Source organism: Antechinus flavipes, chromosome 1, assembly GCF_016432865.1.
Source record: "Antechinus flavipes isolate AdamAnt ecotype Samford, QLD, Australia chromosome 1, AdamAnt_v2, whole genome shotgun sequence".
In the NCBI taxonomy this organism is placed as follows: Eukaryota; Metazoa; Chordata; class Mammalia; order Dasyuromorphia; family Dasyuridae; genus Antechinus; species Antechinus flavipes.
In genome coordinates, this window is record NC_067398.1 from 332885215 (window position 1) to 332899604 (window position 14390).

The window sequence follows — 14390 nt, forward strand, 5'->3', positions numbered from 1 at the left end:
GCCACAGTTTAGCATCACACTGGTTTTCTTATTCATAGGCCCTAGCTAAAAGTAGTAGTTCTCATCCTTCTCAATCTTTCTGCTTTATTCGGCAATGTTAACAACTGCTTTTCTCATCCTTCTCAATCTTTCTGCTTTATTCGGCAATGTTAACAGATAAAAAACTGTTTTTATCATATTCTTTCTTTGGTTTTTCTTTCTACCTATCCTATTTATTGTTCTTTTTCTCACTCATTTATGTCATACTAACTGCCCTATCCTAAATCACTTTCTTTTTTAGTGTTCTAGTGTTCCTACACATCCCTTCCAACATTTGTCATTTTCTTTTCCTGTCATCTTAAGTCAATTTGAGAGGTGTGAAGTTGTACCTCAGAGTTGTATAGATCTTTTTACTGATTTAAATTGTGTTAGGTGGAAAAAGTGTTCACCTTGTCCTTTTATTGGTTCTGCTACTTCATATTTGTTTTGAGTCATTTTGAAGTTGTTTGAAATGGGTAACATTCTTCATCAGTAATCCTCTGTTAAGTTTTTTATTATTGTTGGTTTTTTCAATATTGATGTAATATATTTTCTTGGTTCTGCTCATCTCATTGCATCATTTCACAAAAGTCTTCTCATGTTTCTCTAAAATCATCTTTTTGAACAAAATAATAGTATTCCATTACATATTTATTAAGCTGTTCTCCATTTAATGAACATTCCCTTTAGTTTCTAGTTCTTTGTATTTGTATTTACAAGTTTTTCTTGGAAATGAGGAATTAGCCTAATAATGATGTCAGTGAGTTAAAAGACACATATATTTTAGTAGCTTTTAAGATTGCTTTCTACAATAGGGTGACCAGTTCACAACCCCACCAGTAATACAATAATGTGCTTCCCCTTCTCTCTTCCCCCCCACCAAAATCACCACTTATCATTTTGCTTTTGTCAGTTGCCAATTAAGTTGTGACATCTTAACTCAGAGCAATTTTTAATTAGCATTTCTTTATTAGTAATAACTCGAATTTTTTTTGAAAACTTCCCTGAAGAGAATAATTCTTAATAAAATCATTTTAATGTGATTTCATGTTTTATAGCATTTTCCAATGTGGAAATTCAAAGTTGTGTTTTCTTTTAATTTTCTTTAAATTCTCAATTTTAAGGAACTTTTAAGTCATTCAGTCTTGCTGTATATATTGATCTCTTTATATAGTGTGTTTCACTTTGCATGAATTTGTGCCCAATTTCTCTTTCTTCTCTATTACCATGCTACATCATTCTTACAGTGTAACAATATTGCATTCTTTTTATACCATGACTTGTTCAGCCATTCCCCTGTTTGATGGATACCCCCTTAGTTCTCAATTCTTTCCTACAAAAAAAAAAGCTACTATAAATAATTTGTATGTATTAAGTCATTTGCCTCTTTAATTTCTTTAAACTATTGACCTAATATTGATATTGGTGGCTTAAAGAGTATGTACTCTTAGATATTACTTTTTAGACATAGTCCAAATCGCTTTTTAGAATGGCTAGAACATTTCACAGAAATTTGAGTTGTCCATGATAAATATGGTTTGAAAGAATTGCATGACACATATATTGTATCTAGGATATACTGTGACATATTTAACATGTATAGGACTGCTTGCCATCTGGGGGAGGGAGGGAGGGAAAAAGTCGGAACAGAAGTGAGTGCAAGGGATAATGTTGTAAAGAATTTTTTTTCAAAATAAAAAAAATGAATTTGTTGAGTCTGCAAGGGAAAAGAAAATTGCATATATTTTACTTGTATTAGATTGCTTGCTGTCCTGAGAGGAAGGTGGTAAGGAAGGGAAGAAGGAAATTTGGAACACAAAATCTTTCAAAAACAAATATTGAAAACTATATTTACATGTATTTGGAAAAATGAAAAAAATGAGTTTTCTTAGCTTGATTGCCTAGATTTTGTCACAGAATGCTGAAATGTATCAGTGTATTTTATTTCCATATTTGTGTATACAAATTGCATATGGATACTGTTGTGTGCATTATATGTACATGCTATATATTATATCTATAAATATATATAGTGTATATTATATATACACATAATCTTCTTAGCCCCTCCTCCTCCACATCTTCCATACAAACGACAACAAAAAATTGGTGACATTTGTCTTTATATCATAGCCATTTTACTCCCCCATCTCTTTGTGATAAAGAAAAACAATTAGTCAGAAAGTATGAATTATATATTCTAATAGTTGTCTTCTGCCTTCACTCTGCTGTAAGTGAAGTATGGTGTTTTAATTATATCCTTTGGTACTTAAACTTAAGGTTTATTATGATACCCTTTTTCTTTATATTATTATAGTTAAGTTTATTGTTTTCTTGGTTCTGCTTACTTTGCATCTGTTCATATGAGGCTTTCAAATGCGTCTTCAAATTCCTTATATTTGGCATTTCTTAGTGCATGGTAATAATGCTTTATATTATATGTCGTAGGTGTTCCCCTCCTCCCAGTTTTTTGCCATGATGATGGACATCAGCTTTGTGTTGGTTTCTTTTCTGTCACATAAAATGTTACTGAGTATAATTTCATTATCTTTTGTTGTTATCCTTTTAAGCATATATGCATAGTCCTCATTTCTGGGTCAAAAGTTGTAAAGTCAAGAATTAAATTAGTACCACTTCTCATTTCTTACAATAATAAACTGGTGTGCCTATTTGTTCACAATATCATTGACTATTTCCATTATTTTTCCTTTTTTACCAATTTGCATCTTAATTGTTTTGGTTTTACTTTTATTATTAATGTTTTGGAACATTTTATTGTGAGTTAAGATTTTCAATCTTATTTGAAAATTATTTATATTCTTTGACCAACCCTACTAGGGTATGTCTTGTATTAATTTTTTTTGTTTTATTTTGGACCTCAGACTTCTGTGAGTTATAGTTGGTGTAAATATTTTCCCCATTTTTTTATTGGCTTCATTCCTATGTAAGCTTTATATTTTTATGTATTCAAAATTGCTTATTTTGTGTGCCAGTCTGTTTGCTAATTTTACCATAAATTCTTATTGAGTAAGCATCTAATGTTTTTTAAATTTATTTTGATGATATGCCTTCTTATATTTTTCTGCTACTGGACCAGTATTTTCAGTTGCATTTCTTTTTTGCTTATGTAGTTCCTTTCACTGATTGATTTTTATTTCTTTTTTTTTTAAAACTAGTACTAAGTGATTTTTGATGATTGTTATATAATATAGTTTGAGGTCTGGGAAGGTTCCTTCCATGTGTGGTTTTTTCCTTGATAGTTGTGTTTTAGTATTATGTAATTTGTTTTTGTGCTCTTGTAATTTTATTAAGAATTAATGATATTGTGGCCTTTTAAAAGTTATTTTGACCTTTTACCTTCTCTTTCTCTCTCTCTTTTAAATAGCCATCTTGGGATCTCCAGCAAGTGGAATTCAGAATACCATTGGTTCTGTTGGTTCAGGCCAACAGAATACTCCTACTTTAAGTAACCCCAATCCAATTGATCCCAGCTCCATGCAACGGGCTTATGCTGCTCTTGGACTACCCTATGGCAACCAACCACAGACACAGTTGCAGCCTCAAGTATCTGGCCAGCAACCAGCACAACCTCAAACTCACCAGCAGATGAGGACTCTGAATGCATTGGGTAGGTGAAGAAATTAGAAAAGATACTCTTTGTCCAATAGCAGTGAACTGAATTACAACTTTAATTCAGTTCTCGCTAGTATCTGTGCCATTATTCCTTTTGATGGAATTTGAGTGTTTTATTCATAAATGATAACATATCTTTAAAAAGATGTTGAATTTAAAAAAAAAAAAAGATGTTGAATAAATACACTAAAATTTTTTATTTACCTTGCTGCTGCAGTTTGGTATTGGTAATGAACTTCATTGCTTATGTTATTGAATCTAATATTACATATTCATGGAGATAGAGTAAAATACATTTACTAAGAGGCAGCAAAAAAAAAATATTTCTGTTTGCTATTGAAATTATTTGTGGTTTATCAGTCTTTGTTAGCTGATTATGATTTGTCAGTAAAAATGATTAGTTTGGAAACACTCATCTAGAAACTAACAGAAGATCTTTGTTCTTATCCTAATTTTAATTAGTTGTGTGACAGTGAAAGTCACTTCACGTTTTGTGGCAGCAATAGCATAGAGTAAACAACAGTGGATTTACAAGAGACCTGGTTATGAACTCAGCATCTGATACTTTTAATTATTTTCAATAAAATTTGGCATTATTTGTTAATGTGGAATTAACATATTCAATGTAATAATGACTAATTAGTTTTTAGAATTTATTAGTTTAATTTTTCTTTCTCAAAGGTACTAATCCAATGACCATTCCAACTGGAGGGATTGCAACAGACCAACAACCAAATCTGATTTCAGAAACTGCTCTTCCAACTTCCCTTGGAGCAACAAAGTAAGTTTTATTACTCATTTGATTATTGTTTTCATAAATTAATAATAATTTTGTGAATAATGTAAGATTATTGTATTATAGAATGTAAATCTAGAAGTTTAGAACCAGAAAGAAAAGTTAATTTGTGTATAAGTGGTAATAAGAAAGGAAGAAATGTTGTTGTTGAATGAAAATGGGAGTAGAATATTGCTTAGAGTCTAGCAATTCAGAATCTTCTGTCAAATTCATTGTTATGACATTTCATTGTCAGAGGAGCTATAGAACATTTTGTGGTTATGGGCCTTTTCAGAACTGGACTGGATATTTGGTATTTGAAGAAACATGCTTTTTATTTGAAAACATACATTCTTTTTATGGATGATTGTTATTAGTCATATTTGACAGAATTTTAAAATTTCAAAACAAATTTAATTTAATATCAATTAAAAACATTTATAGACAAATCAGATCTTTTAGAATAACAGAGGGAAGAAGGGATCATTTATTAGGTTAAGTGCGTTTCTAGGCAAATTTTGTCATTTGTGTGTCCATTAGTGGAGGTGTAGAGGTACATGTATGGAAATGAGGAGTAGAGTTTTAAGCAAAAGGGTTTTAGAGACAATTCTGTGTTGGTACTGGACTCTTTTCATGCAATTTTCCAAAGAGGTTTCTATTTCAAAGAGGTGAATTTGAAAGTACCAAAGCTCTTTATATGTATGGATTCTTTGACTCATTACCTCTGTATCCCAAGTCTGCCCCTTCCCACTTCATTTTAGAAAGATATATTATTATAGCAACTCGTGATTATTTCCTATTTAATCATTATAGAAAAGTATAATTTTAGTATCTAAATCATTTGACACACACACACACACACACACACACACACACACACACATGCATATATATGTACACACTTTCTTTTAAAATGATATAATTATTTCTTTGATGATATGTTGCCCTTTCTGTTTGTTTTTCTTTTAGCAGTGCCACTTAATACTTAGTCACTAAATTTTTTCTGCCTTCACTTCAGTTCATTAAGTGACTACTGTGTGCAAAGTACTATGGACTAAGTACTGAGTAGATCCAGTCAAAAATTACAAATGATACTTCCCCTCATGGAATTTGCTTTCTACTAGGGTATTAAGCAAACAGATAATCATCAGTTAATAGGAGTAAGATAGCACTAAAACTGGGGGAATCTAGAAAACCTTTTGGAAAATCAACTTTTAAAGAGATTGAAGAATTCTGAAAGGTAGAAGTGAGGAGAGAATGGACATATATAAGTTATGAAATAATTCTGAAAAGGCATGCTATAGACAGATTATTTAGGGTTTTAAATGCTGAACTAAAGAGCTTGCAATTTTATTGTTCAGGCAATAAGAAACCATTGGTAATTTTCGAGTTATGACATGATTAAACATAATAACTTATGAAGACTTATGGTACCTTTGTGGAAAATAAATGGAAGAGTGAAGTGAATGCAGGGAGTCTAGTTTGGGAGCTTTTATTATAATCTTGGCAAATGATAGTCTTGTGAATAGAGAGTATGGGAAAGACAAGAGTTAGAAACTGGTTGAATATTAGAGAAAGGAAGAGATTGAGTATGATTCTATTGTTTATTTGACTAATAGAAAGGATACATCAGAAGTATATGAGTATAGAATAGAATTCACATCTCAGCAAAAACATGAGTTCATTTAGATTTAAAGTCCCTCAAAGGATATTGAGGCTAGAATGTTCATCAATCAATTGGTAATTCGTGGAATTAGATTTGAGAAGAACATTGCAGACAGATAGATGGATGGATGGATGGATGGATTTAGGAGCCGTATGCATGGAGATGATAATTCGAGACCTTGTAAGCTGATGAAATCCCCATTTAGTCCACTAAGCATTTTATTAATTATCATGTGCTAGATACCGCACTAGGCAATAAGTTATAAATACAAAGAATAAAACAATTCCTATTCTCAAGTAATGATAAACAGCATAGGTTAGAGCTTTAGGGAACACTATTAATTTAGCAGGTGAAGGATGAATTGTGATCAGTAAAGGAGACTGAGAAGTGGTCACATACATAGGAAAAGAACAAGTAAAGAACAGTAGGGCAAGCATGAAGGGACTACAGGCCATAGCAGAGATAAGGTGAATTTTATTGTTTCTAGTTATGGATGATGATGATGAGGTTAAGGTAAAATTGGAAATGGGGAAATGGAAATAGGCATTTAAGGGACATCCATTTGTATTTTAAAGTCCTCAAATATGAGAGATTGTATTAGGCAAGAAAACTTGTGATGTCCTTAATTATTTGAGAACAGGGGGAAATAATCAGGAGAGTAGATATTCTAGATTGCACGAATATAGCCAGATGTAGTAGCTGCTAGGTGTTGAACGGAAATGCTGGACCTGCACAAAGAACTGAATTAAAATTCGGCCTCATCTATCTTATCTATATTTTATTTATTTTGTATATGTATGTGTATGTATGTATGTTTATTTTTATATATATATATATATATATATATTTCTTAATGGAAGTAGATAGAAGGTAAGTGATTTGCCCAGGATAATATGCTATAGTAAATGTATGTAATGGAAGTAGATAGAAGGTAAGTGATTTGCCCAGGATAATATGCTATAGTAAATGTATGTGAATCACATACATTTACTATAGCATATTATCCTGGGCAAATCACTTACCTTCTATCTACTTCCATTAAGAAATATCTATAAAAAAAGCATAGGTAGTGCCCCTCTCCCAGGGTTGTGAGGATAAAATATTTGTGAAATGATTTCCTAATCTTAAAACGCTTTGTAAATGCTGATAATAACAGCAATAAGAACTACAACTTGTGGGGAGGGTTTGCAGGTAGCAGTGAAGAGCAAAGTGTATTCCCTACTCCTGGCTTAAGGATTCAGGGGCCTTGAGAGAAAAGGTACAGCTCATACTAAGGATATTGGTCACAGATACCAGGCAGGATTAGGATGGGAATAGCCATTGGGGTATAGGAAGTAGGATTTTATTTCATGGAAGCCAGATTTCTCTTAAGTGCAGTAAGGCAGAGCAAATGTGAGTTTGCAGAAGTTTTAAGATGAAGGGAAGAATGAGCTGAATGGCGTTGAGAGAACAAAGAATAGTAGAAAGACAAAAGCCCCTTTCCTTAACAGAGCTGAAGATTTATGTACTCAAGTGCTAAGTTAGGAACTATTGATTTCCCCAATCTAGATTCTAGTTGGTAAGGTAGAATTTGTGGCATTATTCTGCTGACACAAGGAAAGATAGGTATAGGTTTTAAGCAAGACAGTAAATGGAGACAGATTTTGAGAATAAAAGGCCTTTAAGATTCCTCTAAACCCAGTCCATGAATACAACGAGGAAAAAGCCTCTTCCTCAGGCTGATGTTATTCAAGGTCAGACCTCTTCAGTTTAGTGAAGAAAAGGTGTTGTGGCAGAAACTGTAGGTGCTTAGAACTTTCCTTTTGTTGTGAAGACTTAGGAGAAGTTAGGCAGTAGGTGTCTATGGTGGGCAGGAGGCCACCAAACCTAATCTCACTGGGAATAGGAAATTGTGCTTTGATACCAACTCTTAAACATTCACGCCAAGGTAGCTCAGTTTCTCTGTGAATCTTAGCTTGGTTATAAAGAAGGGATGTATTGTTGCCTCCTTGCTTTTTTGGCAAATATGTAAATGAATTTATTTAAGATGTAAATGCTCTTGTACTTATGTCTCCCTCCACTTTGTTATTAAATCTAGGGGGCCCTTCTAAGATAATACTTGGCTATGACTCAACAGTATAGTTTATTAATCCAAATAATGCTTAAATAAAACTAGAATTATAATACACATTCAACTAGATACTATCATATTTTGTTTTGTTCATTAAGATACACTATATTCTTTGTTTTTGCTCTCTCCCACACTTTTTGCTTTTCATGAAACTCATGCACCCTTTCTTAGATTCTTTTTATCTTCTCGTTTCCTACTTAGCAGCTTCTCTGTTCATTTGTTTTAGTTTCTTATTCTACTGAGGCATTCAAGCAGGAAACGTGTTTTATAAACATGTGACATAAAGGGTTTCAAATTTTTTTTTTACTAATATCTTTAAGAGGTTTCGTAGTTTAGTTCAAAATATTCATTTAAAAATAATGTTGCAGGATAGATAGAAGAAATTAAATAGGCTAAAAGTTAACATTCTGAAATGAAATTTGTGTTAGTGTTTGTAGCAGATAGATAAAAAGCCTTTTTTCTTCTCATTTTAGCCCATTAATGAGTGATGGTACCAATTCTGGTAATATTGGAAGCCTCGGCACCATGCCTACAGCTGCACCTCCTTCTAGCACTGGAGTTAGGAAAGGCTGGCATGAACATGTCACTCAGGACCTGCGTAACCATTTAGTACATAAACTGTAAGTAAAAACTACAGTGTTACTCCTTCAGTTGTGAATAGTTCATAAATAGGATGAGTTATTCATAGACATGACAACTATTCAGATTAGCACACAGTTAGACTACATTCCCAAAGTTATTGTGCCTTACATTATAATACTCTTAACTTCTGCAGATGTTTTTCCACTTGTTTCAGGACGCTCTAAAAACTCTAAAATTAATTGGATAATACCTAATTAGTTAAAGTAATCTTTACTTGTACTAGAGGCATTTGATTTTCTTCATGGGAAGAGAGGGTAGTAAGAGATATTGGGGGAGAGGTGTAGTACAGAAGTAGGGCATTCAAGTTAATTGCACGTCTGTAATTCAAATAACTAAATATAGTAGTACAATTTTTAGTAGAAAGAAAGATGTATTAGAGGCATGGGATTGAGATTTTTTTTTTCCATTTCTGATTGAAGACTTTTTTTAGTTTGTTCCATAATCATCTTATACTAACTTCAAAGCTGTAAGGTACCATGATCAGTATCAAATTGTTTTTCCACTATTAAATGGATCTAAGATATCTTCCCCGAAATTATCTTTGATGACTACTTTTAACAAACTATTCTTGATAAAGTAAGTATCTTGGAATTGGTCTGAATAGGGTGAAGTGATATAATTTTCAGCAGATATTTACAGAATACACACATACACATACAACCCCCTTCCCTCCCAGCAATAAATCTGTAAAATCTGATGGTAATGCTCAGGTAGTCTTCTGACATCTCTCATTTGTAGAAAGTACATGAGATTTTAAAATTTATTTTATATAGATTATAAAATCATTTTCAAAATATGCATTGTTAAATGTTTTATTCTTTTAGTGTCCAAGCCATCTTTCCAACACCTGACCCAGCAGCCCTGAAGGATCGCCGCATGGAGAATTTGGTGGCTTATGCTAGGAAAGTGGAAGGGGACATGTATGAGTCTGCTAATAGCAGGGTAGGTTTAATTCTGTAGGGATATGTACTGATATCCAACTATCCAAGCAGTCTGGAGTATCTTGAGACCTTTTTTTCCTAGAGAGTTGCCAGAGAGCAAAACAATTTGGATAATTAATTCATTTTTAATGGAGTGCCTTGTTATAATTAGGAATATATAATGAATACTCCTTGCTTTGTTATAAGATATTTTTGATTGAATCAGTACTTTGTCATTCTGATTACATTGCAGTTATTGAAGTAGTAAGACACTAAACAAAAATACATAGTTTTAAAAATTAGATGTATGTAAATTCATCTTTTTATGTATAATGTTCATTTGTCTCTTTGTGAGAGTTTCCGTATTAATTTCTCTACTAGAACTTTTGATAAAGGTGAATTTTATGGAATAATATCTAAATACTTGGTATTGGTTTTTTTTTTTTAATAGGATGAATATTATCATTTGTTAGCAGAGAAAATCTATAAAATACAGAAAGAATTAGAAGAAAAACGAAGGTCTCGTTTACATAAACAAGGGATCTTGGTTAATCAGCCAGCTTTACAAACTCCTGGGGCTCAACCCCCAGGTATTGCACAGGTTGCTTCTGGCATGGGCCAGGCACAGTCCGTGAGACCTCCAAGTAAGTATTCAAATTTTTTTTTTTCATCCTTCATTCCATATGTTTTCTATTAAAACATTTATTGATACATATTATTTTATACCACTTTAATTTCCCATTATAATCCTCTCTGCTCACCCATTCAAAGAACATCTCTTATTAGATTTTAAAGATTTTAAAAATGGGTAGAGGGTAGGGAGAGAGCAGTTCAGCAAGACTTCATTCTAATGTAATAGTATATGCAGTGTTCTACATCAATAATCTCCTACTACCTTTGCAAAGAGAAGAGGAAGGTATTCTTATATCTCTTCTTGCAGGTCAGTAGTCAATCCATTTCATGTTTTCTATTTGCTGTGCTCTTAATAACCCTCATGTTTTCAATTCATATTTTTTTCCTGCAAAATAAATTTAATAATATCTATTCTGCCTACTATATAAGGTTGAAAGTTCAAACAAGAGTCTATACATATACATACATGTATGCATGCACACAAATATATCAGTGCATTGTTAACCATAAAACATCATTGTCTATTTTTAGGACCACCAATTGAAACAACTATCATTTTGTCTATGTGTTTGAATATTCCAGTTTCCTTATAGACTCTTTAAAACATTCTGTGTATGGTCATTGTATAGCATACTGTCAGACCAGTTGACTGTTTAAAAAACAAAACAACTTAGTCTTTCCTTTCTTGTGAATAATATTCTTTTAAACTTTTTAAGTTGATTCTTGTGTTATCATTACAGATGGACCTATGACCATGCCAAGTGTGCCTATGAACCGCATGCAGGTTTCTCCAGGTTTGTAGTTGTTTTAAACTAACATATAGTTTTTACTTTGCGTTTTGTCCTTTTTTCATATAAGTTTTTTTCTTTTCACTTTTCCTCTGTAAGACTTGTTAACCATGATTTCAGTCTTTGTTGAAAATTCATTGTATCTGCAGAGTGATTTATTAGACAGTATTGTGGGAAGAGTATTGTTCAGTAAGCCTTGGGAAAGATAAGTTGAGGCCAAATTGTGAAATGCAAAAGCAAAACAGAGAAATTCATATTTTGTCCTGGTAGCCTTAGGAAGCCATTGGAATTGATTGAAAAAAGGCAGTTATGACTGATTAGGTTTGCATTTAAGTAGAGTAGCAGTGCATAAAATATTGGAATACTGAGAGGTATGAGGCAGGGAGACAAATTAAACTTTAGAAAATCTAAGTAAGAGATGATGATGATGATGACGACAAGCTTGAAAAATGGTTAGTAGCTCTGTCAATGGAGAGAAGGGATAAGATTCTAGAGATGTGAATTTAGTAGAAATGTCAAGATTTGGGCAGCTGAGTAGTTAATGTGATGGTAGAGATGGTGAAGCATCTAAGATAATGCCCAAGGTTATAATCCTGCAAGATTAGAATGATGGTATGGTAACATTGACAGAATTTCTTGGAGAAGAACATTACTTCAGTTTTGAATATATTGAGTTTAAGCGTCTTTGGGGCATACGTTTAAAAATTAAGCAATTGGTTATGTGATACTGTAGATCAAGTGAGAGACTGGGGCTATACATGTTATGTATAAAAATATGTATATATCTGTTATCTGTAAATAGATAATTTAACTCATAGAAGTTGTTGAGTTACTGAGAGAATGTAGAAGGAGCAGAGAATAGGGCTTACTTAATACAGTACTTGGGGAACATTTATAGTAGTATATGAATGAAGAGTTGGCAGAGGAAAGTGAGGAGTCAGAAGGAGAACCAAGAGTCACAAAAACCTAGATAGAAGAGAGTAATTCACATTGTTAATTGCAGTAAGTAACCCCAAAGGAATCATATAAACATTAACTACTAAGCATTACAAATCTTTATATTTAGGATTTATATGTTGTGAAATCAGAAAAGATGAATTTTTATATGATTTTTGGAAGGTGGAATGAGGATATTATTTGAAGAAACAGGTGGAGGAAATATCAAATACAAAATAGTTTTGTGAGGAAGAACGATAAGGTTGAGGTTGCAGATTGGTTGGGGAAGGGAACAAGATAGGTCACCAAGGTAGCTTTGATAAGTGAATATGCTTAAACTAATGCTGTGAATGTAGAAATGGTAAATAGTGGAAGAATTGCCAATACTGGGAACAAAAGGATTGGATATGATAGTGAAAGAAAATGAGATATTCAGAGAGAAATTCAACGTTGGAATCATCGAGAACTATGTAATAATAACAAGAGTTTTTTGTTTTTATGTTCTGAGCACCACATATAGTACATTACATATAAACAGATGCCTACTGTTTGAGCTCTTTTGAAGACCTACTTGGTAATAGATAGGATTCAGGTTTCAGAGGTTTTTGATGCAGATTTGCTTTGGGGGGGTACTTGGGTCTTATTAGAATGATCTGCTGTCATACAAACCTTTCAAAGATTGTTGTGACAGATTATATTCCTTTTAACACTTGTTTCCTCTCTCTTTTTGTCAATTCACAATTAACTGCCTTTTCCTTTCTTTTCTAGTACTTCTTCTCATATAGGAGACTTATTCTGTTTTTCTCTTGCTACTTTTTAATTTTTTTGCTTTCTCCCTACTTCTTTTCCTTTCCTGCCCAAACCTCTATGATTTAAGATCATATCCCATAGTTCTTCTACTTCATTTTGGAAATTTTGAAAAATCAGGTATAGCTCCCTTATCACTACTTTCTTCCCTTCCCATTTTTTTTAAAACATAAATTTGTGACAAGAAGGAAGATTTATGTTGAGTGATAACTATTTTATATTTTATTTTACTTCTTTATTGGGTTTTTTCCTAGAAAGGAATATATATGAAAGCATTTTCATATTGATATGTTTCCTAATAATCTGTTTTTGATGCATTTTTGCAGGAATGAATCAGTTTAATCCACTGTCCATAGGAAATGTTCAAATGTCACAGGCACCCATGGGACCTCGGGCAGCTTCCCCGATGAATCACCCTGTCCAAATGAATAACATGGGCTCTGTTCCAGCGGTTTGTATCAAAATTTTTAAGTCTTCATATTTTTCTACTATATTATTTGAACCTTGAATTTCCACTCTTTTAAAAAGAAGATTTGAATAGTTGAATTTAGATACTTTTTGAAGAACATATGACACTTATTCCCTTGAAACTGGGGTAGTTTAAATTTTTTTAAAGCCATCCCTTTGATTATCTTTGTCCCAGTTTGATCTTTGACTAAAATATTTTCACTGTTATTACAGAATCAAATGAACTTTGAACCATATGAGACTATAAAAAGTAGAAATAGGAATGAAAAGTTTCTCATGTAATTAGAATAAATAGTCAGGAATGTTAACATTAAAAAGTTTAAGTTTCTTTGGATACTTTATAAAAACTTAACTAGATTGATGAGAAAGTAATATTTGTAACTGAGGATCACAATTTGGTGTTATTTTATAGTTCCAGTTCAATAAACAACTCCAATTAACTTTAGACAAGATCCTTTTCATCTTTGACCTCAACTTCATTCTTTGAAAAAAAGTTTTTTTTTCAAGGTTCAACATTCTAGCATTCTAATCAGAAGACAAATTTTAACCTCTTAAACTGTGCTTTAGATCTTTTCTTTTAAGTGATTGTCATGTTATTTGTTAACTTCTAGATGGCAATGTCTCCTTCCCGGATGCCTCAACCACAGAACATGATGGGAACTCATTCCAATAACATGATGGCTCAGGCTCCTACCCAAAGTCAGTTCTTGCCACAGAATCAGTTTCCACCCTCTGGTGGGACTATGAATGTCAACAGTGTAGGAATGGGTCAATCAACAGCACAAGCAGGAGTAGCACAGGTAAAAATAATGTGGCCTATAGGCTTTTAATTACATTTAAATTGGGGATGGGGAATTTCTGGTCTACAGATAGTATAAGACCCATGAAATCATTTAGTCTTGCCATGCCAATTGGTAACTGCAGGCAGCTACAACCTCCCACTGCTTGAGTTCATTAAGTTAATAATTTTGTACAATCTGCGAATGATTTAAGA

General features: G+C 32.6%; 1 protein-coding gene across 1 annotated transcript in view; it reads left to right on the plus strand.

The window, feature by feature from the left end:
* CREBBP (CREB binding protein) overlaps positions 1-14390 on the plus strand; it is a 164088-nt gene that overhangs the window by 101954 nt on the left and 47744 nt on the right. Inside the window, exons 6-13 of the mRNA XM_051967730.1 lie at positions 3404-3646; positions 4333-4432; positions 8676-8822; positions 9669-9786; positions 10216-10408; positions 11138-11191; positions 13255-13379; positions 14008-14196. Of these exons, the coding sequence (XP_051823690.1) occupies positions 3404-3646; positions 4333-4432; positions 8676-8822; positions 9669-9786; positions 10216-10408; positions 11138-11191; positions 13255-13379; positions 14008-14196 (1169 nt within the window). The remainder of the gene's footprint in view (positions 1-3403; positions 3647-4332; positions 4433-8675; positions 8823-9668; positions 9787-10215; positions 10409-11137; positions 11192-13254; positions 13380-14007; positions 14197-14390) is intronic.